The sequence below is a fragment of the Balaenoptera acutorostrata genome, chromosome 6, assembly GCF_949987535.1.
Source record: "Balaenoptera acutorostrata chromosome 6, mBalAcu1.1, whole genome shotgun sequence".
In the NCBI taxonomy this organism is placed as follows: Eukaryota; Metazoa; Chordata; class Mammalia; order Artiodactyla; family Balaenopteridae; genus Balaenoptera; species Balaenoptera acutorostrata.
In genome coordinates, this window is record NC_080069.1 from 36,906,960 (window position 1) to 36,934,038 (window position 27,079).

The window sequence follows — 27,079 nt, forward strand, 5'->3', positions numbered from 1 at the left end:
TTTAGAGCTTTGTTTCCTTCCTTCCAGTATTTCTACTGATTGTTCCTACTTGAGAGCAGACATTTCCATTGTCTACAATCTGGTACAATGGGGGAAAGATCATAAGGGTTAAACCACCTTGTTAGATCATTAATAATACCCCAAAGAGGGGGCATCATAGTTAACCCAAGGCTCCTTTCTTTTTTTAGTATCTGTTGACTCTAAGCTTGGAATATTCACAAGTTGCATCTACCTTTTCCAGTAGTCTTCTTATGACTGAGTCTAGCTTCGTTTCTTCCTTCAATCTCATGTCAACTGCCTTTTGTCTTTCAGGGTTCCTTATCATTTTTGGCCCACAGAGAGAACTCTTTTTTCTTTCCAACATTTTTATAGGATTTTTAAACATCATTTTGGATTGTTTTCCCCCCAAGAGATTTGAGGAACACTTGTGAGGCTAGCGTGTGTTTGCCATTTGCACCCTTGGTTCAAATTCCAATCAATGTTTAAATCACATTTATGCCATTTCCTCATATGATTGCCATCTTATCTTTATTTGTGCTTATCAAGTTGTATGGCTGAATGTTCCTTAAGTGGCTTATTTTAATAAGCAATTAGATTATACAAAGTTCTGGAAACTTAAATTACCCTCATCTTCTGAAGCCTTTTTATTACATATTATTATATATTATATAACAGGCCATTTTATTTCATTAAATGAGTCAGATGAATAGGCAAAAAGGAAATACATATAGTAATGGGATCAAGAAAACTTACTATGTGATTGAGGAAAGACTCTTACTTGTGACAAGTCAAAGATAGTATTCTAAAGAGCTGCTCCTAAGATGAAAAAATAATATCTACTTTTTTCCAAGATTAGTTAATGTCTGAAAAAATAATTTTCAAGTAGTTGTGCTATACCTAAGAACAAAAAGATTAAAGGTTTCTTACAGAGCTAAATGCTTTAAGAAAAATAAACACTGCTGTGTACAATTCTATTTTTAGAATTAAGAAAATAGCATAAATTTAAGACTGGATCATTCTTAGGTTAACTACCACCACATGTGGCAGATGTTTGCTCTTAAACAGATTCCAGCTGAATATATAGGGAGTAATTCAAATTTAACATTTATAATTAAACTTGAACCTCATTCCAGATCTTCTCAAGTGGACAGTTACAGACTAAGTAAACTTTATTTAGAGGCATAAATGGAGTAGTAATTGATACCCTAAGGATATTAAAGAGTTAATGCAATTTTAGATGAATATTAAAATCACCAGCACAGTAGTTAGTGCGCTTGAGTTCTATTCCTATAATTTCATTTACTGGGGTGTCCTGGATCCCAGTTTCATTATATACAATGTGAAACATTTGTATTAGATATCTCTAAGGTATTCCTCTCCAGTCTTCTTCATGCACACATAGAAAATGGAAACATGCGAACATCTACTCAAAGAGGAGGTTACTCAAGGCTGGAAGCTGGCTTAGATAATCTTGCTGCCCAGAGAGCTGTAGGATGTCTGGGTGCACCTGTACCCCATCTGTGGCATACACTTACATCTTGGCCCACAGTTTGGGGAGCTGTGACCTTGCTACTCAAATTGTGATCTGCAGACTAGTACTGTTGGCACTTCCGGGAGCTTGTTAAAAATGCAGAATCTTGCGTTCCACCCAGAACTACTAAATCAGAATCTGTATTTTAAAGATCCCTAGGTAATTCATGTGCACATTAAAGAAGTACTGCTCTAAGCAACTTTCAACTCTAAAATTCAATGAACCTAAGATTTAATCTGTTTTATAGAAGTGTATTCTAGAGTATATTTCATAATCTTATTAAATTCCTTATTATAGCTAGAATAAAATAAAAAACAATATTTGTACACAAATTTATTATTAATTTTTGAAAACTGACAAATGTTTACTTTTAATTAGAAAAAGGGAAATATATTTACCTGCTTGTATACCTGTCGTAAGTACATGATCTCCTCCACAGTTCCCAAGGATATCAGCCTAAGCACTTTGACATCTCTGCATTGCCCAATCCTATATGCTCTGTAAAAACATTAAAAACAAAAGGCAACCAAGATCAAGTGAAACAACTTCGGGTTCAGGAGGTAGCTTTTGGATATAAAAATGAAATATTGCTAAAATTTTAATTTAAAAAGAAATATCTTATGTTTAGATATGCTATATTATTTAATAATAATGTAAAAACAGAAATTCATATAAAAAGGCCAGTCATTGAGGAGGAAAGTATTATAGAAAAAAATATACATATCAACTTCATTTCTGTTACAAACATCGCCTTCTATTGTGCAAAAACTTTTCCTAAATTCAGATTTTTCTTTTATGGCAATCTTAAGCTTATGAATGATTCCATTTATATAAAACTCTCAAAAACGCAAACTAATCCACAGTGACAGAAAGCAGATCAGTGGTTGCTTGGGGGGCCCTGGGAGGGGCCAGATGGATGGATTACAAAGTGGCACAAGGAAAATTTGGGGGGTGATGGATATGTTCGGTATCTTGATTGTGGTAATGGTTTCATGGTGCATACCTACAGCAAAACTTATCAGTTGTACACTTTAAATATGTGCAGTTTATTGTATGTTAATTATATCTCAACGAAACTGTTAAAAACACCTTGGAGGAAAAGCAATAATCAACTGGCAAGCCTATGGAAGTGCAGATCTACAGCCTTCATCCACAGAGATTTCCAAGCAGTCTGTCTGACTGGATCACTCAGTTGATTAGTACCCCAGGTGTTTTGATATGGACTGCAGTGCTAATTAAAACTCTAACCTGACTCACCACACTGATTAACTATAGGTCCAGTCCCTGTAGCTTCTCCCAGGTGGAGGCTTTATTGGATGTTCTGAATGAGGTCACCTGTTTCTAAATACCTGTTATAGTCATGTGGGATCAGGGGCAAGGCCATACTGCTTCATGCTTGAAAATGTTACAATTTGGGGGAAATTTAATTTTGACCTTATAAAGTCACACTGTATTGTTATATTTGGTGCTCCTTCTGCCTCCTTCACCCATTCCTCCTCACAGAGAAGGGCTTTTACTAGAGGACATCTTGGTACTGAAAAATCTTGCATTCCCAGAAAAGAAAGGGGGCTCCTGTGACACAGCAAAGCCAGGGGTAAGTTACTGCAATTCTCACTTTCATCCTGCAGCCTGGATAGAGAGGGACTCATAATCCCTTTCTCTCCCACAATGGATTTGGGTCTAAAAAAAATAAATATGGATCTAAGGAAATGTCTTTTGGGTGTAAGGCAATTGTTTGCTGAATGGGATAGATTCTGTCAGAATACATATTCTTGAATCTTTACAGACAAAAACCTTATAACATGTTACACTGGACCTATGCTTCATCATTTTCTAGGTCTATAAAGTACAGATATGTAAATGGTCTTTTATCATGCAAAGACAAGTGTTGAGAAACTGTTATACAGTGTGGAGGTCAGTATTTCCATTTCTCTTCTTTGTTCCTCCTGTCAGAGTAAATGGAAGGAGAGGGAGAGGAAGAGGAATTCTGTTCATTTAGTTTTACTGTCAACTAACTTTCACTGAAAGCCAAAGCACAGTGAACTGTGTTTCGAGGGAACACTGGGATAAATAAGTCTTGATGGCCTAGACGAAAAAGAACAAAATTACAACAAATGTTGTTAAGACAAAAAGAAATGGATATTTTTCTGTGGTTTTCATTTAACTATTTTCCTGGGCAGTTGTCACTGGCAAGAGGCTGGTTAAAAGTGCAGGCTCTGCAAGTCAGACTGTGTGGATTCAAATTTATTCTATCTTAAATTGATACCAACTTAATTTCAATTGCATTAAAAAATTCTCCTTTACAGCTCTGCTTTAAATTATATCTTTATATGCCATGTATTCATTAGCAGATTTATAATTATTTTTATGCATTTGTCTTTTAAATCCTGTAGAAAACAGGGAGAAGAATTATAAGCCAAAATTATAATAATACTGTTTTTGATATTTATGTACTTACCTGTACTGGAGAACTTTATATTTTCATATGACTTTGAGATACCATTAGAGTCCTTTCATTTGTAATTGAAACTCTCTCCTTAACATTTCTCCTTAGTATAGATCAAGAGAACAGAAAAGAGAGCCCAGAAATAAACCCAAGCACCTATGGTCAACTAATCTATGACAAAGAAGGCAAGAATATACAATGGAGAAAACAGTCTCTTCAATAAGTGGTTCTGGGAAAACTGGACAGCCACATGTAAAACAATGAGAATAGAACATTTACTCACCAACTACAAAAATAAACTCCAAATGGATTAAAGACCTAAATGTAAGAATTGAAACTATAAAACTCCTAGAAGAGAACATAGAACAATCTTTGACATAAATCTTAGCAACGGTTTTTGGATCAGTCTCCTAAGGCAAAAGAAACAACAGCAAAAATAAATAAATGGGACCTAATCAAACTTACAAGTTTTTGCACAGCAAAGGAAACCACTGACAAAACAAGACAACAACCTAAAGAATGGGAGAAAATATTTGCAAATGATATGACCATCAAGGGGTTAATATCCAAAAAATATAAATAGCTCATACAACTCAATATCAAAAAAAACAATGTCAAAAAACCCAAACAATCCAATCAAAAAATGGGGCAGAAGAGCTGAAAAGATATTTTCCTAAGAAGACATATATACAGCTAACAGGCACAGGAAAAGATGCTCAACATTGCTAATTTTTAGAGAAATGCAAATCAAAATGACAATGAGCTATCACCTCATACCTCTTAGAATAGCTATCATCACAAAGACCACAAATAACAAATGTTGGCAAGGATGTGGGGAAAAGGGAACACTTGTACACTGTTGGTGGGAATGTAAATTGGTACAGCCACTATGGAAAGCAGTATGGAGGTTCCTCAAAAAACTAAAAAAAGAACTATGCTATAATCCAGCAATTCCACTTCTGTGTATATATCTGGAAAAAATGAAAACACTAATTTGAAAGATACATGCACCCCAATGTCCAGAGAAGTATTAATTACAATAGCCAAGATATGTAAGCAATCCAGTGTCCATCAACATACAAATGGATAAAGAAGATGCGGTACATACATAGAATGGATTATTATTCAGCCATAAAAAAAAGAATGAAATTCTGCCAACAGCAGCATCATGGATGGACCTAGAGAATATTATGCTTACTGAATTAAGTCAGACAGATAAAGAAAAATACTATATGATATCACTTATATGTGAAACCTAAAAAATAAAACAAGTGAATGTATATAGAAAAACAGAAACAGAATTACAGATATAGAAAACAAACTCGTGCTTACCAGTGGGGAGAGGGAAGCGGGTGGGGATGAGATACGGGTATGGGATTAAGAGATGAAACTACTGTATATAAAATAGATTAGCAACAAGGAGACATTGTATAGCACAGGGAATTATAGCCATTATCTTGTAATAACTTTCAATGGAGTATAATCTGTAAAAATACTGAATTGCTATGCTGTACACCCAAAACTAATATATTACTGTAAATCAACTATACTTCATTTAAAAAAATACTATAATATGTCAGTTATATCTCAATAATAAAAAATGCAGAAATACAACTTTAAAAATACACTAGAAGGAATTAACAGTTGATTATATGATACAGAGGAATGGATCAGTGAGCTGGTAGACACAGCAGTGGAAATCACTGAAGGAATAGATAAAGAAAAAAGAATAAAAAGAAAGGAGGACAGTTTGAGACCTCTGGGACTACATCAAGCATACTAGCATTCACATTACAGGGGTCCCAGAAGAAGAGTGAGAAAGGGGCAGAGACCATATTTGAAGACATAATAGCTGAAAACTTCCCTAACCTGGAAAAGGAAAGACATCCAGGTCCAGGAAGCACAAAACAGGATCAACCTAAACAGGAGCACACCAAGAAACATTGCAATTAAAACTGCAAAAATTAAAGATAAAGAGAGAATATTAAAAAGCAGCAAAAGGAAAAGCAACACGTTACATACAAAGGCACTTCCATAATGCTATCAGCTGACTTTTCAGGAGAAACTATGCAGGGCCAGAAGTGAGTGGCATGATATACTTAAAGTGATGAAAGGGAAAAACCTACAACCAAGAATACTCTATTTGACAAGGCTTTCATACAGATTTGATGGAGAGATCATAAGTTTTACAGACAAGCAAAAGCTAAGAGTTCTGCACCACCAAACCAGCTTCCAAGAAATGTTACAGGGACTTTTCTATGTGAAAAAGAAAAGGCCACATCTAGATATATGAAAATTATGAAAGGAAAAAAATCTCATTGGTAAAGGCAAATATACAGTAATGGTAGTAAATCAACCATGTATAAAGCTAGTAGGAAGGTTTAAAGACAAAAGTAGTAAAATTGTGTATATCCACTATAAGTAGTTGAGGGATACACAAATCAAAAAGATGTAAAATATGATGTCAAAAACAGTAAACATGGTGGGGGAGGAGAGTAGAAATTTAGGGTTCTTAAGTGTATGTGAACTTAAAAGATCAGCAATTTATGTTATCCTTTTGAAGAACTTTTGGTAGCCACAAACCAAAAATCTAAACACACACGAAAAAGAGAAAGGAATGCCAACAGAGCACTAAAGATAGCCACCAAATCACAAGGAAGAGAAGACACAAAAATAATTACAAAAACAACCACCAAACAATTAACAAAATGGAAAGGAGAACATACCTATCAATAATTACTTTAAAAATATATGGACTAGATGCTACAATCAAAAGACACAGAGTGGCTGATTGGATACAAAAACAAGACCCATCTATATGCTGCCTACAAGAGACTCACTCTTGAGCTAAAGATACACAGACTGAAAGTGAGGCAATGGGAAAAGGTATTCCTTGAAAATGGAAAGGAAAAGAAAACTGGGGTGGCAATACTTGTATCAGAAAAAATAGACTGTAAGACAAAGACTGTAGTAAGAGACAAAGAAAGACATTACATAATGATCAAGGGATCAATTCAAGAAGAAGGTATAACAGTTGTAAATGGATGTGCACCCAGCATAGGAGGACCTAAATACATAAAGCAAATTATAACAGACATAAAGGGAGAGACTGACAGTAATAAAATAATAGTAGGGAACTTTAACACCCAACTGACATTACTGGACAGATCATCCAGACAGAAAATCAATCAGGAAACACTGGCCTTAAACAACATATTATATCAGATGGACTTAACAGATAAATATAGAATATTCCATCCAAAAGCAGAAAAAATGCACATTTTTTTCAAGTTCACATGGAACACTGTCCAGGATAGACAATATGCTAGGCAACAAACAAGTCTTAGTAAATTTAAGATTGGAATCATATCAAGCATCTTTTCTGACACAACAATATGAGACTAGAAGTCAACTATTAAAAAAAAAAAACCTGCAAAAACACAAACATGTGAGTTTAAACAATATGCTACTAAACAACCAATGGATCACTGAAGAAATCAGAGAAGAAATAAAAATATACCTGGAGACAAATGAAAATGGAAACACAATGATCCAAAATCTATGGGATCAGAAAGAGCAGTTTCGAGGCTTATAGCATTACAAGCCTACCTCAGGAAACAAGAAAAAAGCCAAATCAACAACTTAAACTTACACCTAAAGGAACTAGAAAAAGAACAAACAAAACTGAAAGTTAGTGAAGGAAAGAAATAAAGATCAGAACAGAAATAAATGAAAGTGAGACTTAAAAAAAAAAAGGTCAATGAAACTAAGAGCTGTTTCTTCAAAAGGATAACAAAAATTGATAAACCTTTAGCCAGACTCTTCACGAAAAGAGAGAAGACTTAAATCAATCAAATCAGAAATGAAAAAGAAGTTACAACTGATACCACAGAAATACAAAGGATCATAAAATATTACTACAATTATATGCCAATAAAGTGAACAACTTAGAAGAAATGAACAAATTGCTAGAAATGAATAATCTCCCAAGACTGAACCAGGAACAAATAGAAATTTTAAACAGACTAATTACCAGTAATAAAATTGAATCAGTAATCGCAGAACTACCAACAAAAAAAAGTGTAGGACCAGACAGCTTCACAGTTGAATTCAACAAACATTTAGAGAAGAGTTAACAATATCCTTCTCAAACTATTCCAAAAAAATTGCAAAAGCACACTTTCAAGCTCATTCTATGAGGCCAGCATTGCCCTGATACCAACACCATACAAAGATATCATAAAAAAAGAAAATTACAGGCTAATATCACTGATGAACATAGATGCAAAAATCCTCAACAAAATGTAGCAAACTGAATTCAACAGTACATTAAAAGGATCATACACACTAATCACAAGCAATGAAATTGAAACTGTGATAAAAAATCTTCCAACAAACAAAAGCCTAGGAACAGATGGCTTCACAGGCGAATTCTATCAAATATTTCGAGAAGAGCTAACACCTATCCTTCTCAAACTCTTCCAAAATATAGCAGAGGGAGGAACAGTCCCAAACTCATTCTACAAGGCCACCATCACCCTGATACCTAAACCAGCTAAAGATGTCACAAGGAAGGAAAACTACAGGCCAATATCACTGATGAACATAGATGCAAAAATCCTCAACAAAATACTAGCAAACAGAATCCAACAGCACATTAAAAGTATCATACACCATGATCAAGTGGGGTTTATTCCAGGAATGCAAGGATTCCTCTATATACACAAGTCAATCAATGTGATACAACATATTAACAAACTGAAGGATAAAGACCATATGATCATCCCAATAGATGCAGAAAAAGCTTTTGACAAAATTCAACACCCATTTATGATAAAAGCCTTCCAGAGAGTAGGCATAGAGGGAACTTACCTCAACATAATAAAGGCCATATATGACAAACCCACAGCCAACATCATTCTCAATGGTGAAAAACTGAAACCATTTCCACCAAGATCAGGAACAAGATAAGGTTACCCACTCTCACCGCTATTAGTCAACATAGTGTTGGAAGTTTTAGCCACAGCAATCAGAGAAGAAAAAGAAATAAAAGGAATCCAAATCGGAAAAGAAGGAGTAAAGCTGTCACTGTTTGCAGATGACATGATACATAGAGAATCCTAAAGATGCTACCAGAAAACTACTAGAGCTAATCAATGAATTTCACAAAGTAGCAGGATACAAAATGAATGCACAGAAATCTCATATTCCTATACACTAATGATGAAAAATCTGAAAGAGAAATTAAGGAAACACTCCCATTTACCATTTCAACAAAAAGAATAAAATACCTAGGAATTAATCTACCTAAGGAGACAAAAGACCTGTACAGAAAACTATAAGACACTGATGAAAGAAATTAAAGATGATATAAACAGATGGAGAGATATACCATGCTCTTGGATTGGAAGAATCAACATTGTGAAAATGACTATACTACCCAAAGCAATCTACAGATTCAATGTAATCCCTATCAAACTACCAATGGCATTTTTCAGAGAACTAGAACAAAAATTTTCACAATTTGTATGGAAACACAAAAGACCCCAAATAGCCAAAGCAGTCTTGAGAAAGAAAAACGGAGCTGGAGGAAACACGCTCCCTGACTTCAGACTATACTACAAAGCTACAGTAATCAAGACAGTATGATACTGGCACAAAAACAGAAATATGGATCAATGAAACAGGATAGAAAGCCCAGAGATAAACCCATGCACATACGGTCACCTTATCTTTGATAAAGGAGGCAAGAATATACAATGGAGAAAAGACAGCCTCTTCAATAAGTGGTGCTGGGAAAACTAGACAGCTACACGTAAAAGAATGAAATTAGAACACTCCGTAACACCATACAGAAAACTAAACTCAAAATGGATTAAAGACCTAAATGTAAGGCCAGACACTATAAAACTCTTAGAGGAAAACATAGGCAGAAACTCTATGACATAAATCACAGCAAGATCCTTTTTGACCAACCTCCTAGAGAAATGGAAATAAAAACAAAAATAAACAAATGGGACCTAATGAAACTCAAAAGCTTTTGCACAGCAAAAGAGACCATAAACAAGACGAAAAGACAGCCCTCAGAATGGGAGAAAACATTTGCAAATGAAGCAACTGACAAAGGATTAATCTCCAAAATATACAAGCAGCTCATGCAGCTCCAATATCGAAAAAACCAACAACCCAATCCAAAAATGGGCAGAAGACCTAAATAGACATTTCTCCAAAGACATACAGATTGCCAACAAACACATGAAAGGATGCTCAACATCACTAATCATTAGAGAAATGCAAATCAAAACTACAATGAGGTATCACCTCACACCAGTCAGAATGGCCATCATCAAAAAATCTACAACAATAAATGCTGGAGAGGGTGTGGAGAAAAAGGAACCCTCTTGCACTGTTGGTGGGAATGTAAACTGATACAGCCACTATGGAGAACAGTATGGAGGCTCCTTAAGAAACTAAAAGTAGAATTACCATACGACACAGCAATCCCACTACTGGGCATATACTCTGAGAAAACCATAAATCAAAAGACACATGTACCCCAATGTTCACTGCAGCACTATTTACAATTGCCAGGACATGGAAGCAACCTAAGTGTCCACTGACAGATGAATTGATAAAGAAGATGTGGCCCATACATACAATGGAATATTACTCAGCCATAAAACGAAACAAAAATGAGTTATTTGTAGTGAGGTGGATGGACCTAGAGTCTGTCATACAGAGTGAAGTAAGCCAGAAAGAGAAAAACAAATACTGTATGCTAACACATATATATGGAATGTAAAAAAAAAAATGATTCTGAAGAACCTAGGGGCAGACATGAAAAAAGACACAGACGTAGAGAATGGAATTGAGGACACGGGGAGGGGGAAGGGTAAGCTGGGAAGAAGTGAAAGAGTGGCACTGACATATATACACTACCAAATGTAAAACAGATAGCTAGTGGGAAGCAGCTGCATAGCACAGGGAGATCAGCTTGGTGCTTTGTGACCACCTAGAGGGTTGGGATAAGGAGGGTGGGAGGGAGATGCAACAGGGAGGGGATATGGGGATATATGTATACGTATAGCTGATTCATTTTGTTATAGAGCAGAAAGTAACACAACATTGTAAAGCAATTATACTCCAATAAAGATTAAAAAAAAAAAAAAGGAAAATGGAGAAAAAAACAGTTAAAAAAAAAAAAAGGATCATACACCATGATCAAGTGAGATTTATCCCAGGGACACAAGTATGGTTCAATATCTGCAAATCAATCAATGTGATATACCATGTTAACACATTAAAGAATAAAAATCATATTATCATCTCAATAGATGTAGAAAAAGCTTTTGAAAAAATTCAACATCAATTTATGATAAAAACTCTCAATAAAGTGAGTAGAGAGGGAACATACCTCAACATAATAAAGGTCATATATGACAAGTCCACAGCTAACAACATACTGAATGGTGAAATATTGAAAGCATTTCTCTAAGATCAGGAACAAGAGAAGAATGCCCACTCTGGACACTTTTATTCAACATAGTATTGGAAGTCTTAGCCACAGCAATTAGGCAAGAAAAAGAAATAAAAGTATCCAAATTAGAGAGGAAGAAGTAAAACTGTCAGTGTTTACAAGTGACATGACCCTATACATAGAAAATTCTAAAGATGCCAGCAAAAAACTACTAGAGCTCATCATTGAATTTGGTAAGGCTGCAGGATACAAAATTAATAAACAGAAATCTGCTGCATTTCTATATGCTAACAATGAACTATTAGAAAGAGAAATTAAGAACATAATCCCATTCAGAATCACATCAAAAAGAATAAAATATCTAGAAATAAATGTAACTAAGGAGGTAAAAGAACTTTACTCAGAAAACTATAAGACACTGATGAAATGGACTGTATAAGAAAGCTGGGTTTCAGTGCTTTATGATCTGGTCCAAACATCCACTGCAAGAACCTTTTGTCAGCCTCATTCCCCACTTATTTATAAAATTTATGAAATGATTCTTTCAGTTTTGATCAAGGAGCACATGTTATAGGTTAATCCCTCTTTATGTACAAGGTGTGGGAGAGGAATTTGTTTTAGAGTCAGCACATTAATTAATTTCCCATAAGGATGTACTTTAGTCTACTCCCATATCCTGAAGTTGCTGATCCCATGCTTGAATTTCTCTGTGCTCTCCTGTTGACTTGGGATTGTGGCTTTTCCCTGCTGGTTCCTTCATCATAAAAATTCTCCCATGAGTTTCTCAAAACTTCTAATCTACTAGTAGTGATCTTTCTATTTTCCTGCAGTACTGGGGATTTATTCTTTCTTCTAAATTAATCTTGTCACAATAATGGGATTTTGAGATGAATGGAAAATTAATGGCTATTATCAGCCTGCCATTTGGATTCAGAAGTTCAGGGTTATCTTAAATAAAAGTTAAAAAAATTTTTACAAGGTCTTCCCTATCTTCTAATCACAGTCACATTGTAAGCAACCTAAAAAATTCAGGAGCATTTTTAGATTAAAAGTATTTGCAGGTCAATTTAAATTTTGTCACCATGGTACCTGTCAATTGCTTGAAGATCATTGGCTGGATTCCATGTAGGATCAAATAATACAACCACATTGGCACCAACAAAATTGAGGCCTAGTCCACCAGCCCTGGAGTAAACAGAATAGAGCACATTAAGAGAGTAAAAATAAATTTTGCTCTCTAACTCAATTATGCCAGGTTTCTATAACCAAATCAACACAATATTACATTAACATTATAAAAGTAAGGTGATTAAAACACAAATATGCCACAAGTAAAGCGGCTATGGAACAATTTTTTTTGTACCACTCTAGAATATCCCTAAGAAATTTGAGCATTAGAGACCATGTAAGTAGGTTGTGCTGGTTTTTACATTTTTTTGGATACTCAAATACTATTCTCGAAGATTTTCCTAACATAAGTTTTAAAAACTGTTAGTATACTCCAGCTAAACAAATATACACACTTAAAAAAATGCACTCCTCCTTATTCCTCCCACTAAGTGCAGCTAAAAACCCTGGGCATTATATATAAAATAAAACACAAGATTATGAAAGGTAGAGAGAACACAGATTGGCTAGAGACCACAAAACCTAAGGAATGACATGGCAGTGAGTTCCCTGGCTTCATTTTTGCCTAATATATCCCAGATTGGGTTCTGGAGAAGCCAGTGAACTGGAAATGCCAGCAGCCAACAGTCACAGACCAAAAAAGCCCCAAGAAAAGCCTTCTTCCTTTAGCCAAAGAACCAGGAAAGATACAGAGTTTTAAGACTGAAAAATGTTAGATAATAAACAGCCTATTCTTGCAAACACCACAGAAAAAAAATCTATGGCTCCAACCCTAACCTGGTCAGCAAAGGCTAAGTGAGGAGACTAAATTCCCACCTTTGACAGTAATGAGGTACCTCTCATTCTCACTCGGGTGGTGTCAGAGAAGACTGATTGAGGAGCCGGAACTTTTCATTTCTGCCCAGCTATAACCAGGCCCCTCTGTAGTGTGGGTGGAAGCCATGGAGAAATAGCAGTGAAGTGCCTCAAACTCAGGATGTCAACAGAGGCCAAGCAAGAGACACGGATTTCCAGCCCATGTGGCTGGCATGGTGTCTGGGTAAAACAGAAGTTTTAAATAAGATACAGAGTTTCATAACATAATACTCAAAATGTCGAGCATACAATAAAAAATTACTAGTCCTACCAAGGTCTAGGAAAACCTCAATTTCTATAAGAAAAGACAATTAACATATGACAACACTGCAAAGAATCAGATGTTGGAATTATCTGACAAGGATTTTAATGCAGCCACAATAAAAATGCTTCAAAAAACAATTACAAATATGCTTGAAACAATTTAAAAATAGAAAGTCTCAGCAAAGAAAGAGAGGATACCAAATGAAAATTTTAGAATTGAAAAATAACTGAATTACAAAACTTGCTGGATGGACTTGATAGTACAGTGGAGATGACAAATGACAAAATCAATAAACATAAGAGCATGTCAATATTATTGATATTTACCCAATCTGAACAACAGAAAGAAAATATACTGAAAAAAAAAATAACACTCTTAGAGGCCTGAGGGACAGTAACAGAAGAGCTAACACTTCTATCATTGTAGTCCTGGGAGAAAAGAGTGAGACTGAAAAAATATTGAAAGAAATATAGCTGAAAAATTCCCAAATTTGGGAAAAGAGATAAACTTATAGAATGCAAAAAGTTGCATGAACTCCCAAAATGATAAACCCAAAGAAACCTATGCTAAAATACAGCATAATTAAACTTCTGCAAACAAACGATAAAGAAAAACTCTTGAAAGCAGTCAGAGAGAAATGATACACAACTTTTAAGGAAACATAAAATGACAGTGGATTTCTCATTAGAAACCAAGGTGGCCAGGAGGAAGCAGTGCATTTTCAAGTGCTAAGAGAACTATCAACCCAGAATTCTATATCCAGCAAGAATATCCTTCAGGAATGAAAGGGGAATCATGACATTCTCAGATTAAGGAAAACTAAGAGAATTTGTCGCCCACAGACTTAGAGGAAAGATATAATAAAACAACTAAAAAGCCAACCAATATCCAGTCCTGTCAAATTTACCTCAAAAATGTTTTTTTCATGAGTCTTTTCTCCATTCCTATTTTCACTTGCCCTAGGTCAAGCTTTTATGTCACACCTGTATGTATTACTTCAGTGGCTTCCTGTCTTCCCTTACCTCAGACCTTAAATCCATTCCCACATTACATAAAATAATTCTAAGTACAGAATATAGAAAACTAAGTATGCCATTCCTCTGTTTAAAACCCCTCAATTCTTTGGAAAGCCGAAGCTTTATCTTCACTTAATTGACCTGTGGTTAAAATATACAGTGAAAAGAAGCCACGAAAGATATATGTATATTTTGACAGTTTTTAAAATATGATATTGCTTAATGGATTTGATAGATTCATTTTTCTGTCAGTCACAACATGTCAGAATACAAATAATTCATTTTGGAATGAAGTTTATTTCTAAAGATATCTTTTCTAAATGTATCTTTTAGCAAAACTGAATATATAAAATGTTTGTCTACTGAGTTAAAGATTTCAGCTGCCTGCATAGCTTATTAGATTTTACCTAAAAATAACTGTTATCTTCTCATGTTTTGAATTTTCTGGGTCTAAACACCGTACATTTAATAATTATTTTATTATATAATAATGAAAAAATTTTGTATTTTTTAAAGGAGAGGTAAAATTAAAATCCAATAATAAAATCATTTTCTTCATTTTCTTCGTTTTTCTAATCTCAACCGTCAAAGCTTTCACTGAGGCTTTCTCTTGCTGATTTTCCCTTTTCAGATGCTTAGACCATCACATAACTCACACTTAGATAATGCTTTACACTAGATACTAACCATCCAGGGAGGGAAAATGTTAATAATCTTCTCTTATACAGTTTCTATCAAAATAGAAAAAAATTAACATTTATTGAGCATCTACTATATACCAGGAATGGTGCAAGATATTTTCATATATCTTATTCTTTCATCCTCAACACAGCTCTATGAGTTAACTTTTATTCTCATTTTACAGATGAGAAAATTGAGAATCTGAAATACTGATTAACTTGCTCAAGGTCTCTGAGGTGGCCAGTGTCTGGATTCAAACCCAAGTATCCTGACTTGTTCAATATTCAATAGAAATTGAATTTTCTCCTTTGGAAAATTACTTATTAGAGGCAACAGTATAAAGATGTCACAGAGACTTGAACTCAAAGAAAGAAGTTAGGTGGGATAAAGGGGAAGTTTGGGAAATGATTTAAAAAATGGGTAGATTACAGGAGTGGGTGGGATTTAGATACCCAACAAGTAGAAGAGAAGTTAGAAGTTTATCTGTCTATTACGGTGATGGGGAAAATTCTGAAGGAACAAGGTTCATAAGATTATATAATTAGACTAGTTATGTGAAAAATCAACCAGTTATAATCAAAATAAAATTGGAAATCAAGAAGTATTTTCTAACACTTAACACCAAAAGTAAGTCTAGTCAACTGTTCAGTTAGCTTCTTGTCAGTAAGATATGCATGAATTTATTTCAGATGCCCTAAATGAGTCACAGGAAGGTCACCACTTGAGGTAACAATCTTCAAAGATATTCTGAAGTTACAACTTAAGACTGTCCGAGTTAAAGAAGAGGCAATGTTTCTTTTAAAGAAAAATAATCTCTAAACTCTATCTCTAGAGATGAGATGATTCTCTATTTGACGATAATACAACTCAGACTCATAAACTTTCAAACCTCTCACTCCTCTCATATGGATAACAGCAAAGGCTTACTCCTTAAGCAATAAAATATTTAGAATATAGCCCTCTTCAAGCTGAGGAATGGTATTAAGATAGATTGCTAATAAACATGCAGGCTATTCATTCCTTAGGTCTTCCACATTCTATTTTGTATCAATAAATATGTAAAAAATTGTATTTTAACCATATCTTAATGCTCCCCCAAAAAATTCTGTCAATGAATTAAACTTTACTGTTATGTATTAACTATTATAAAAGGTGGAATGAAGCAGTCACTTGAACAAATACTTCTGAGAAACCTAAATATAAGTAAGAGATACCATGTTCGTAGATAGGAAGGTTCGATAGCATTAAAATGTCACTTTTCTCCAAAGTCATTTATAAATTCAGTGATTCCAATAAAAATCCCAACCCAAGGAAAAATGCCAGATAACCCTTCCTTAATTAACTGAATGAGATGATTATGGAAAGCGAAGCTTTAAGGTGTTGACATTTCAGAATAAAGATAATTCAGAGAACAAGGGCTTAAAAAAAAAAGACTAAAAATCAGTTATTTAAAATAAAATAATAACATCGGAAAATGACATTTTTCAGAATACAGAGCAAAAAAGATAAAAATATGAAGTAAGAGTCCAAGTTCAGAGGTTTAATGAATCATTGTAGGGGAATTCCCTGGCGGTTCAGTGGTTAGGACTCCAAGCTTTCACAGCCAAGGGCCCGGGTTCGATCCCTGGTCAGGGAACTAAGATCCCACGAGCTGCATAGTGTGGCTGGAAAAAAAAAAAGAATCATTGTAGGAGCCCTAAAATCAGATAACCTAGTGTCTGAGAGAAATACCAAAGGAAATGGAAGAGAAGCCATTGTCAAAGAAATAATCAAAGAGAATTTTCCAGAGTTGAAAAATACAAGCCCTCAGATTATGCCCAGCAAAATAAATGAACAAAAACCCAGACCAAGACTCAAATATCATTGTGAAATTTCAGAATACAACAGATGAAGAGAAACTCTTGTGAGTTCACAAAGAGGAAGGAGAATCAGATTGGCATTAGACAAAAATTCAGCAACACTAAATACCAGAAAACAATGTTGTAATACCACAAAGATCTGAGAGGAAATTATTTTCAATCTAGAATTCTACAGTTGGCCAAAGTAGCAAGTGAGAGAGCACATAAAAGACATTTGCTGATATTCAAAGATAACATAACATTTACTTTCTATATATTCTGGCATACAAAGTTATTTGTTAAAATAGCTGACAGACGATATGGATAGGTGACAAAAGTAGAAGAAAGGGTGGATGTGTGCTAATGCTAATACCACACATTACAAGTACTTAAAAGATATTGTAGAAAGTTGCTGGACTAAAAATCAAAGATTGAAGTATATTATTTCAGGTGAAAAAAGTAATTTATAGACAAATAATAAAAATAAAAATAGTAAAGACTGTGTGGAAAATGGGGAGGGAGGAGTGTAAGTAAACTAAATCCTCCTCTAACATAACAAAGAGTCCACGCTGTTTAAAGCTGATAAACTAAAAGATAATGAAGAATTAGGATTCTGGCAAAAATGATGGACCGAGCCATTGTGAAACTCTTTTGTTTCAACACCTAGAAATTAAATATAAATTTTTGCAAAACAAGGAAAACAGAACAAAAACTGAGCATATGTCTTTTGAAAAACATAGCTAAAGAATGGATTTATTATGTCTTGTAAGGTTCTTTATGTAACAAATGTAAGGACTTAGGTAACAAATCACTCTTTGAATTCAGTCATAGGAAAACAGGAATCCAAAACTTCTCTTGTCCTGGTTGGGATGCCTAACAAAGAAGTCAAAGAAAAATCACAGTAATGGAGAACTCCTACAACCAGTCTCCAAAGGATTTCCACAGAGGAAAGAAGCCCCACTGAAGATAAGCTCAAAATAAAAAATTACAAAATGTGTGAAGAAACCATCTATCATAAGCAAAAGCCAGAGGGAAGAACAAATAGAAGGATTAGCACCCCCCAAGCACAGGAGTTAATAGAGCAAAAATGCCATTCAAAAAGATATTTTAAAAAATGACTAAAATTACTAAAGAAATAAAAGCTAGAAACCATAAAAAACAAAATATATGTAAAACTGATCAGTTAGATTTGAAACATATAAATAAGACTTTTTAAAAAATTGAATATATTCCTATGCTATACATTGCATTGCCATGACTTCTTTATTTTGTACCTTTCAAACCCCTTCACCTATCTCACCCCTTCCCCCCTGGCAACCACTAGCTTGTTCTCTGTATCTATGAGTCTGTTTCTGTTTTGCTATGTTTGTTCTTTTGTTTTGTTTTTTAGATACCACGTGTAAGTGAAATCATATGGTACTAGTCTTTCTCCATCTTATTTCACTTAGATTATACCTCTAGGTCCATCCATGTTGTCACAAACGGCAAGACTTCATTCTTTTTATGGCTAAGTAATATTTCATTGTGCATATATATGTGTGTGTGTAATCTTTATCCACTTCATTTATCAATGGACACTTAGGTTGCTTGCATATCTTGGCTATTCTAAATACTGCTGCAATGAACACTGAGATACATATATCTATTCAAATTAGTGTTTCTCATTTCTTCAGATAAATGACCAGAAGTGGAATTGCTAGATTGTATGATAGTTCTATTTTTAATTTTTTGAGGAACCTCCATACTGGTTTCCATAGTAACTGTATCAGTTTACATTCCCACCAACAGTGCACAATGGTTCCCTTCTCCCCACATCCTCACCAACACTTGTTATTTCTTGTCTTTTTGATAATAGCCATTCTGACAGATGTGAGGTGATAATCTTTTTCGTTTGATCTGCATTTCCCTGAAGATTAGTGATGTTAAGCACCTTTTCATGTGTCTGTTGGACATCTGTATGTCTTCTTTGAAAATATGTCTACTCAGGTCCTCTGCTGATTTCTTAATTGGATTGTTTTGTTTTTTGATATTGAGTTTTATGAGTTCCTTATATATTTTGAATATTAACCCCTTATTGAACATACCATTTACAGTTATCTTCTCCTATTCAGTAGGTTGCCTTTTCATTTCACTGATGGTTTCCTTCACTGTGCCAAAGCTCTTTAGTTTGATGTAGTCACATTTGTTTATTCTTGCTCTTGTTGTCCTTGCCCAGACAGATCCAAAAAATATTACTAAGATCAATGTCCAATAGCATACTGCTTATATTTTCTTCCAGGAGTTTCATGGTTTCAGGTCTAACATTAGAAGTTTAATCCACTTTGAGCTTATTTTTGCATGTGGGGTTAGAAAACGGTCTACTTTCATTCTTTTACATGTGTCTGTCCAATTTTCTCAATATCATTTTTGAAGAGACTGTCTTTTCCCCACTGTATATGCTTGGCTCCTTTGTCATAGATTAATTGACCATGTAAGTGTGGGTTTATTTCTGGGCTCTCTACTCTGTTCCATTGATCCATGTGTCTGGTTTTGTACCAGTACCATGTTGTCTGATTATTATAGCTTTGTAGACCACACATTTGATTTTGAAATCAGGAAGCATGACACCTCTAGCTTTGTTCTTCTTTCTCAAGCTGCTTTGGCTATTTGGGATTTTTGTGGTTCCATACAAATTTTAGGACTATCTATTCTGTGAAAAATGCCATGGGTATTTTGATAGGGACTGTATTGAATATGAAGATTGCTTTGGGTTATATGGACATTTTAACAATGTTAATTCTTCCAATCCATTAACATGGTATATCTTTCCATTTATTTGTGTTGTCTTCTATTTCTTTCATATCTGTGTTATAGTTTTCAGTGTACATGTCTTTCACCTCCTTAGTTAAAATTATTCCTAGGTATTATATTCTTTTTGGTGCAATTGTAAATAAAATTGTTTCCTTAATTTCTCTGATAGTTCATCATTTGGTATAGTAATGCAACAGATTTCTGTATGTTAATTTTGTGTCCTGCAACTTTACTGAATTTATTTATTAGTTCTAATAGTTTTTTGGTAGTGTCTTTAGGGTTTTCTATATGTAGAATCATGATATCTGCAAATACTGACAATTTTGCTTCTTCTGTTCCAATTTGTATGCCTTTTAATCTTCCTTATCTGATTACTGTGGCTAGGAATCATTGTACCATGTTAAATAGAATTGGTGAGAACTGGGCATCCTTCTTTTGTTCCTCACCTTATAGGAAAAGTTTTCAGCTTTTTACCGTTGAGTATATTATTAGCTGTGGGTTTTTCATATATGGCCTTTATTATGTTGAGGTATGTTCCCTGTATACCCACTTTGTTGAGAGTTTTTATGGTAAATGGATGTTGAATTTTGTCAAACTCTTTTTCTTCATCTATTGAGATGACCATATGATTTTTATTCTTCAATGTGTTAATGTGGTATATCACATTGATTGATTTGTGGGTATTACTTTAAAAAAACATTATTTAAAAAATAAGAATGCTTATGTGTGTCTTATAAAACTTAGCTCAAGACAGGATTCTATGTCATTTAATACTTTGTATTTAAGGACTCATGTGTGAAATTACTTCTTGAATTCATTCTCAGGAAAATGGAAATCTAGAGCTTCTCTGCTTGGGCCTTAGTTGCAAGAATTCAAGAATTTTAGTGCTCAACAGTTAAGTAGCTCACTCATCATATATAACACTTGATTCCTCATTTTAAGTAATTTTTTTTTCTTTTTTCTTTTTTAATTTTTTTTTTGACCACACCGTGCAGCTTGTGGGACCTTAGTTCCCTGACCAGGGATTGAAACCAGGCCATGACAATGAAAGTGCCGAGTCCTAACCACTGGACTGCCAGAGAATTCCCAAAGTAATTTTTATTTTGACTTAGTTTTTCATTTTTTGTATTTTACATGTTTATTTTAAAAGTCCCTTGAGATTACTTTCTAAAATATACAAACAGCTTATACAGCTCAATATCAAAAAACAACCCAATCAAAAAATGGGCAGAAGATCTATACAGACATTTCTCCAAAGAAGACATACAGATGGCCAACAGTCACATGAAAAAATGCTCAACATCACTAATTATTAGAGAAATGCAAATCAAAACTACAATGAAGTATCACCTCACTCCAGTCAGAATGGCCATCATCAAAAAGTCTACAAATAATAAATGCTGGAGAGGGTGTGGAAAAAAGGGAACCCTCCTACACTGTTGGTGGGAATGTAAATTGGTACAGCCACTACGGAAAAGAGTATGGAGGTTCCTCAAAAAACTAAAATAGAGCTACCATATGATCCTGCAATCTCACTCCTGGGCATATATCCAGAGGAAACTATAATTTGAAAAGATACATGCACCCCAGTGTTCACTGCAGCACTATTTACAATAACCAAGAAATGGAAGCAGCTTAAATGTCCATCAACAGATGAATGGATAAAGATGTGGTGTATATATATATATATATATATATATATATATATATATATATATATAATATACACACACACAATGGAATATTACTCAGCGATAAAAAAGAATGAAATACTGCCACTTGCAGCAACATGGATGGACCTTGACATTATCATACTAAGTGAAGTAAGCCAGACAGAGAAAGATAAACATCGTATGATATCACTTACATGTGGAATCTAGAAAAAAAAAAAAAAGTTACAAATGAACTTTCCAAAACAGAAAGAGACTCACAGACAAAGGGAGGGGAGGGCTATATTAAGATGATGGGATTAACATATATACACTACTAGAGATAAGACACATAACCAACAGGGATCTACTGTATAGCACAGGGAACTATACTCAGTATTTTGTAATAACCTATAAGGGAAAAGAATCTGAAAAAGAATATATATATATATACACACACACACACACACACACACACACACACACACACACACACACACACACACACATATATATGTATATATATATATATAACTGAATCACTGTGCTGTACACCTGAAACTAACACAAATGACACTGTAAGTCAACTATACTTCAATTTAAAATAAATAAATAAATAAATAAAAGTCCTTTGAAATTCTTTTTGAAAGATAGTGGAAGCACATCTATAAAATACTTATTACATTAGATGCTGAAAGTTACAGATTTGTTACCCCCCAAAAGGGATTAATCTTAGGTGTTTATATCAAATCTTTCTCTAAAGTGAGTGTATTTCTTTAAAAGTTTATTGAGAGATTCATAAATAGGTGTTAGAACTGATTTAACTTTTATAAAACCTATACATGTTGAGCTGCTCTGCTTGAGACCAGGTAGAGACAGAGGAGGGAAACTCCTGGCCCACTAAGCACTGTGGGTTCTCAAGGGCTCCTTGATCACAGTTGGAAAACCACTGCTACCTATCATTCTCAGCTATTTGATTAATAACTTGATTATCCAATTAAGTCTGATTGCTCTAACCACAAGACATGAGTCAAAACAGTACAGAAAATTTCTGAGGAAACATTCATTTTTTGGATTTTTAAAAAATAAAGCCAGACATATAAAGAGAATTCAGTGATAAGGGAACCGAGAGAAAAGTTTAAATAAAACTCAAGATATTGTTATTTCAGTCAAAATTAACAGCATTTTTTTGCTTCTTCTTAAAGCTAAATGAAACAAAGCAATACAAGTGTAACCACTGAAAATCCAGTACTAGTTTAAAGATTACCTTAAATCTTAAAAGCAATTAGATAAAAATCAAGTTATCAAATTTTATTTTCTTACATTGTGGAGACAAGGCAAATGTTAACATCTTGTGTACTGTTGAACTCTTTCACAATCTTGATTCTTTCCTCTGATTTTGTATTTCCATCAAGTCGTCGGTAATCAAGCCCAGATGCCATACAGTATTGCTGCAGCACATCGAGCAACTAGAGAAAAGATACAGAGATGTGCAAAGACAAATTCATGGTTTAATAAGTTTCATACCATTATAGAGATGAGCTTTACTAAGTATTAATATTGCTGGTCACAATTTCTTATAATTACAAGAGCAACAAATATTTTTCTAATTTCTGACTCATATATATCTTCCCATTATACTGAAACTGACTTTAGTGTTCAGCAACCTTTGTTTTAAAAAAAGAAAAATCAATCTTTCAGGGGAAAAAAAAATCAATTTTTAGTTTTTTAAACTAAAACGGAATAAAAAGAAAAGTATTGGCTAACTCACTTATGTAAATATATTACATTATTTTTGCTATTTTCCACATTCTAAAATTTCTTAAATGTCTTAAAGAACACTTTAATTATTAACAAAAACATCAACAGAGAATTAGAAATTTATCTTTGAGTTTGCTATTTGACAGTAAGCAACTCTGATACAATTGAAATTTTAGTATCTGTTTTAAAAGTTCTTCCCTCATTACCATTTCCTACAGAAGATACATAAGATAGTAAATGTGGCTGGATGCTGTTTTTTGTTTTTTTTTTTCACACACACACACTGTATTTTATTTTTACAAGAGATAAATAGACTGACACCAAGCATTGTACATGGATGACCGCAACAAAAGCAACAATGATTGCAATTACCAAACATGAAACACACTCATACTATGTCATAATATTGACATTCAGTCCAGTAATCCTCCACTGTAACAGCTCCTTTACTTTGCAGTGAAAATTGATTTGTATATTCTTTGCCTCTGAGTCCTTGTTGGATTTTTTTTTTTTAATTCAGACAGAAAGTCACAAAAATTATACTCATCCTCATCAGTTCACTCAGTCCCATGTAATTAATTTTTTTTTCATCTTGATCTTTTGTTAGCACTTTTATGAGTTCATCAGTTTTTCATTAGAGTTCTGAAAATGCTTATTCATTCAGTTCAGCAGTACATTCAGTTACCAGAAACCTGTACTTGTCAGAGTCTTTTCCATGAATTTCTTAAAGATGAAACCCTTTTATAGGAACATATTTGCAAAAGCATCAGAGTACACCCAGAACTGTCTGTAAATGACAAAAGACTTAAAAATGACCACAGTTAAAGATTTGATGAAAGTTCATAATAATGCAGTTGACAAGAAAATTAGTTATTTCTGAGATATACATTTTAAGGTAATAACTAGGATTATTATGACTTATAACATTATACCAGAACATATAAGATTTTTAGAAATTTCATGTAATGTCTGAAACATTTATATTAACATATTTCCATACAAATAACCCAATGAAAGTTTAGTATTAGTTGTTCTGTTTGTTTGTTTTTTTATACTGCAGGTTCTTATTAGGCAACAATTTTATACACATCAGTGTATACATGTCAATCCCAATCGCCCAATTCGGCACAACACCATCCCAACCCCACCACAGTTTTCCCCCCTTGGTGTCCATATGTCCGTTCTCTACATCTGTGTCTAAACTTCTGCCCTGCAAACCGGCTCATCTGTACCATTTTTCTAGGTTCCACATACATGCGTTAATATATGATATTTGTTTTTCTCTTTCTGACTTACTTCACTCTGTATGACAGTCTCTAGATCCATCCACGTCTCAACAAATGACTCAATTTCGTTCCTTTTTATGGCTGAGTAATATTCCATTGTATATATGTACCACAACTTCTTTAACCATTCGTCTGTTGATGGGCATTTAGGTTGCTTCCATGACCTGGCTATTGTAAATAGTGCTGCAATGAACATTCGGGTGCATGTGTCTTTGAATTACGGTTTTCTCTGGGTATATGCCCAGTAGTGGGATTGCTGGGTCATATGGTAATTCTATTTTTAGTTTTTTAAGGAACTTCCATATTGTTCTCCATAGTGGCTATATCAATTTACATTCCCACCAACAGTGCAAGAGGGTTCCGTTTTCTCCACACCCACTCCAGCATTTGTTGTTTGTAGATTTTCTGATGATGCCCATTCTAACTGGTGTGAGGTGATACCTCATTGTAGTTTTGATTTGCATTTCTCTAATAATTAGTGATGTTGAGCATCTTTTCATGTGCTTCGTGGCCGTCTGTATGTCTTCTTTGGAGAAATGTCTATTTAGGTCTTCTGCCCATTTTTGGATTGGGGTGTTTGTTTCTTTAATATTGAGCTGAATGAGCTGTTTATGTATTTTGGAGATTAATCCTTTGTCCGTTGATTCGTTGGCAAACATTTTCTCCCATTCTGAGGGTTGTCTTTTCGTCTTGTTTATTGTTTCCTTTGCTGTGCAAAAGCTTTGAAGTATCATTAGGTCCCATTTGTTTATTTTTGTTTTTATTTCCATTACTCTAGGAGATGGATCAAAAAAGATCTTGCTGTGATTTATGTCAAAGAGTGTTCTTCCTATGTTTTCCTCTAAGAGTTTTATAGTGTCCAGTCTTACATTTAGGTCTCAAATCCATTTTGAGTGTATTTTGTGTATGGTGTTAGGGAGTATTCTAATTTCATTCTTTAACATGTAGCTGTCCAGTTTTCCCAGCACCACTTATTGAAGAGACTGTCTTTTCTCCATTGTATATCTTTGCCTCCTTTGTCATAGATTAGTTGACCATAGGTGCGTGGGTTAGTCTCTGGGCTTTCTATCTTGTTCCATTTATCTATGTTTCTGTTTTTGTGCCAGTACCATATTGTCTTGATTACTGTAGCTTTGTAGTATAGCCTGAAGTCAGGGAGTCTGATTCCTCCAGCTCCTTTTTTTTCCCTCAAGACTGCTTTGGCTATTCGGGGTCTTTTGTGTCTCCATACAAATTTTAAGATGATTTGTTCTAGTTCCGTAAAAAATGCCATTGGTAATTTGATAGGGATTGCATTGAATCTGTAGATTGCTTTGGGTAATATAGTCATTTTCACGATGTTGATTATTCCAATCCAAGAACATGGTATATCTCTCCATCTGTGGGTATCACCTTTAATTTCTTTCATCAGTGTCTTATAGTTTTCTGCATACAGGTCTTTTGTCTCCCTAGGTAGGTTTACTCCTAGGTATTATATTCTTTTTGTTGCAATGGGAAATGGGAGTGTTTCCATAATTTCTCTTTCAGATTTTTCATCATTAGTGTATAGGAATGCAAGAGATTTCTGGGCATTAATTTTGTATCCTGCAACTTTACCATATTCATTAATTAGCTCTAGCAGTTTTCTGGTGGCAGTTTTAGGATTCCCTATGTATAATATCATGTCATCTGCAAAGTGACAGTTTTACTTCTTCTTTTCCAATTTGTATTCCTTTTATTTCTTTTTCTTTTCTGATTGCTGTGGCTAGGACTTCCAGAACTATGTTGAATAATAGTGGTGAGAGTGGACATCCTTGTCTCGTTCCTGATCTTAGAGGAAATGCTTTCAGTTTTTCACCATTGAGAATGATGTTTGCTGTGGGTTTGTCATATATGGCCTTTATTATGTTGAGGTAGGTTCCCTCTATGCCCACTTCCTGGAGAGTTTTTATCATAAATGGGTGTTGAATTTTGTCAAAAGCTTTTTCTGCATCTATTGAGATGATCATATGGTTTTTCTCCTTCAATTTGTTAATATGATGTATCACGTTGATTGATTTGCATATACTGAAGAATCCTTGCATCCCTGGGATAAATCCCACTTGATCATGGTGTATGATCATTTTAATGTGTTGTTGGATTCTGTTTGCTAGTATTTTGTTAAGGATTTTTGCATCTATATTCATCAGTGATATTGGTCTGTAATTTTCTTTCTTTGTAGTGTCTTTGTCTGGTTTTGGTATCAGGGTGATGGTGGCCTCATAGAATGAGTTTAGGAGTGTTCCTTCCTCTGCAATTTTTTGGAAGAGTTTGAGAAGGATAGGTGTTAGCTCTTCTCTAAATGTTTGATAGAATTCACCTGTGAAGCCATCTGGTC

The 27,079-nt window shown here is 34.3% G+C and overlaps 1 protein-coding gene across 5 annotated transcripts in view; it reads right to left on the bottom strand.

Annotated features, from left to right (window-relative positions):
• The window catches only part of ERCC6L2 (ERCC excision repair 6 like 2), a 155,927-nt gene that overhangs the window by 54,865 nt on the left and 73,983 nt on the right, over positions 1 to 27,079 (bottom strand). For all 5 annotated transcript variants that reach the window (XM_057548476.1, XM_057548475.1, XM_028165127.2 and 2 more), the window contains 3 exons: positions 23,000 to 23,145; positions 12,544 to 12,639; positions 1,930 to 2,029 (listed from right to left, as the gene is read on the bottom strand). In XM_057548476.1, coding sequence (XP_057404459.1) covers positions 1,930 to 2,029; positions 12,544 to 12,639; positions 23,000 to 23,145 — 342 coding nt within the window. The remainder of the gene's footprint in view (positions 1 to 1,929; positions 2,030 to 12,543; positions 12,640 to 22,999; positions 23,146 to 27,079) is intronic.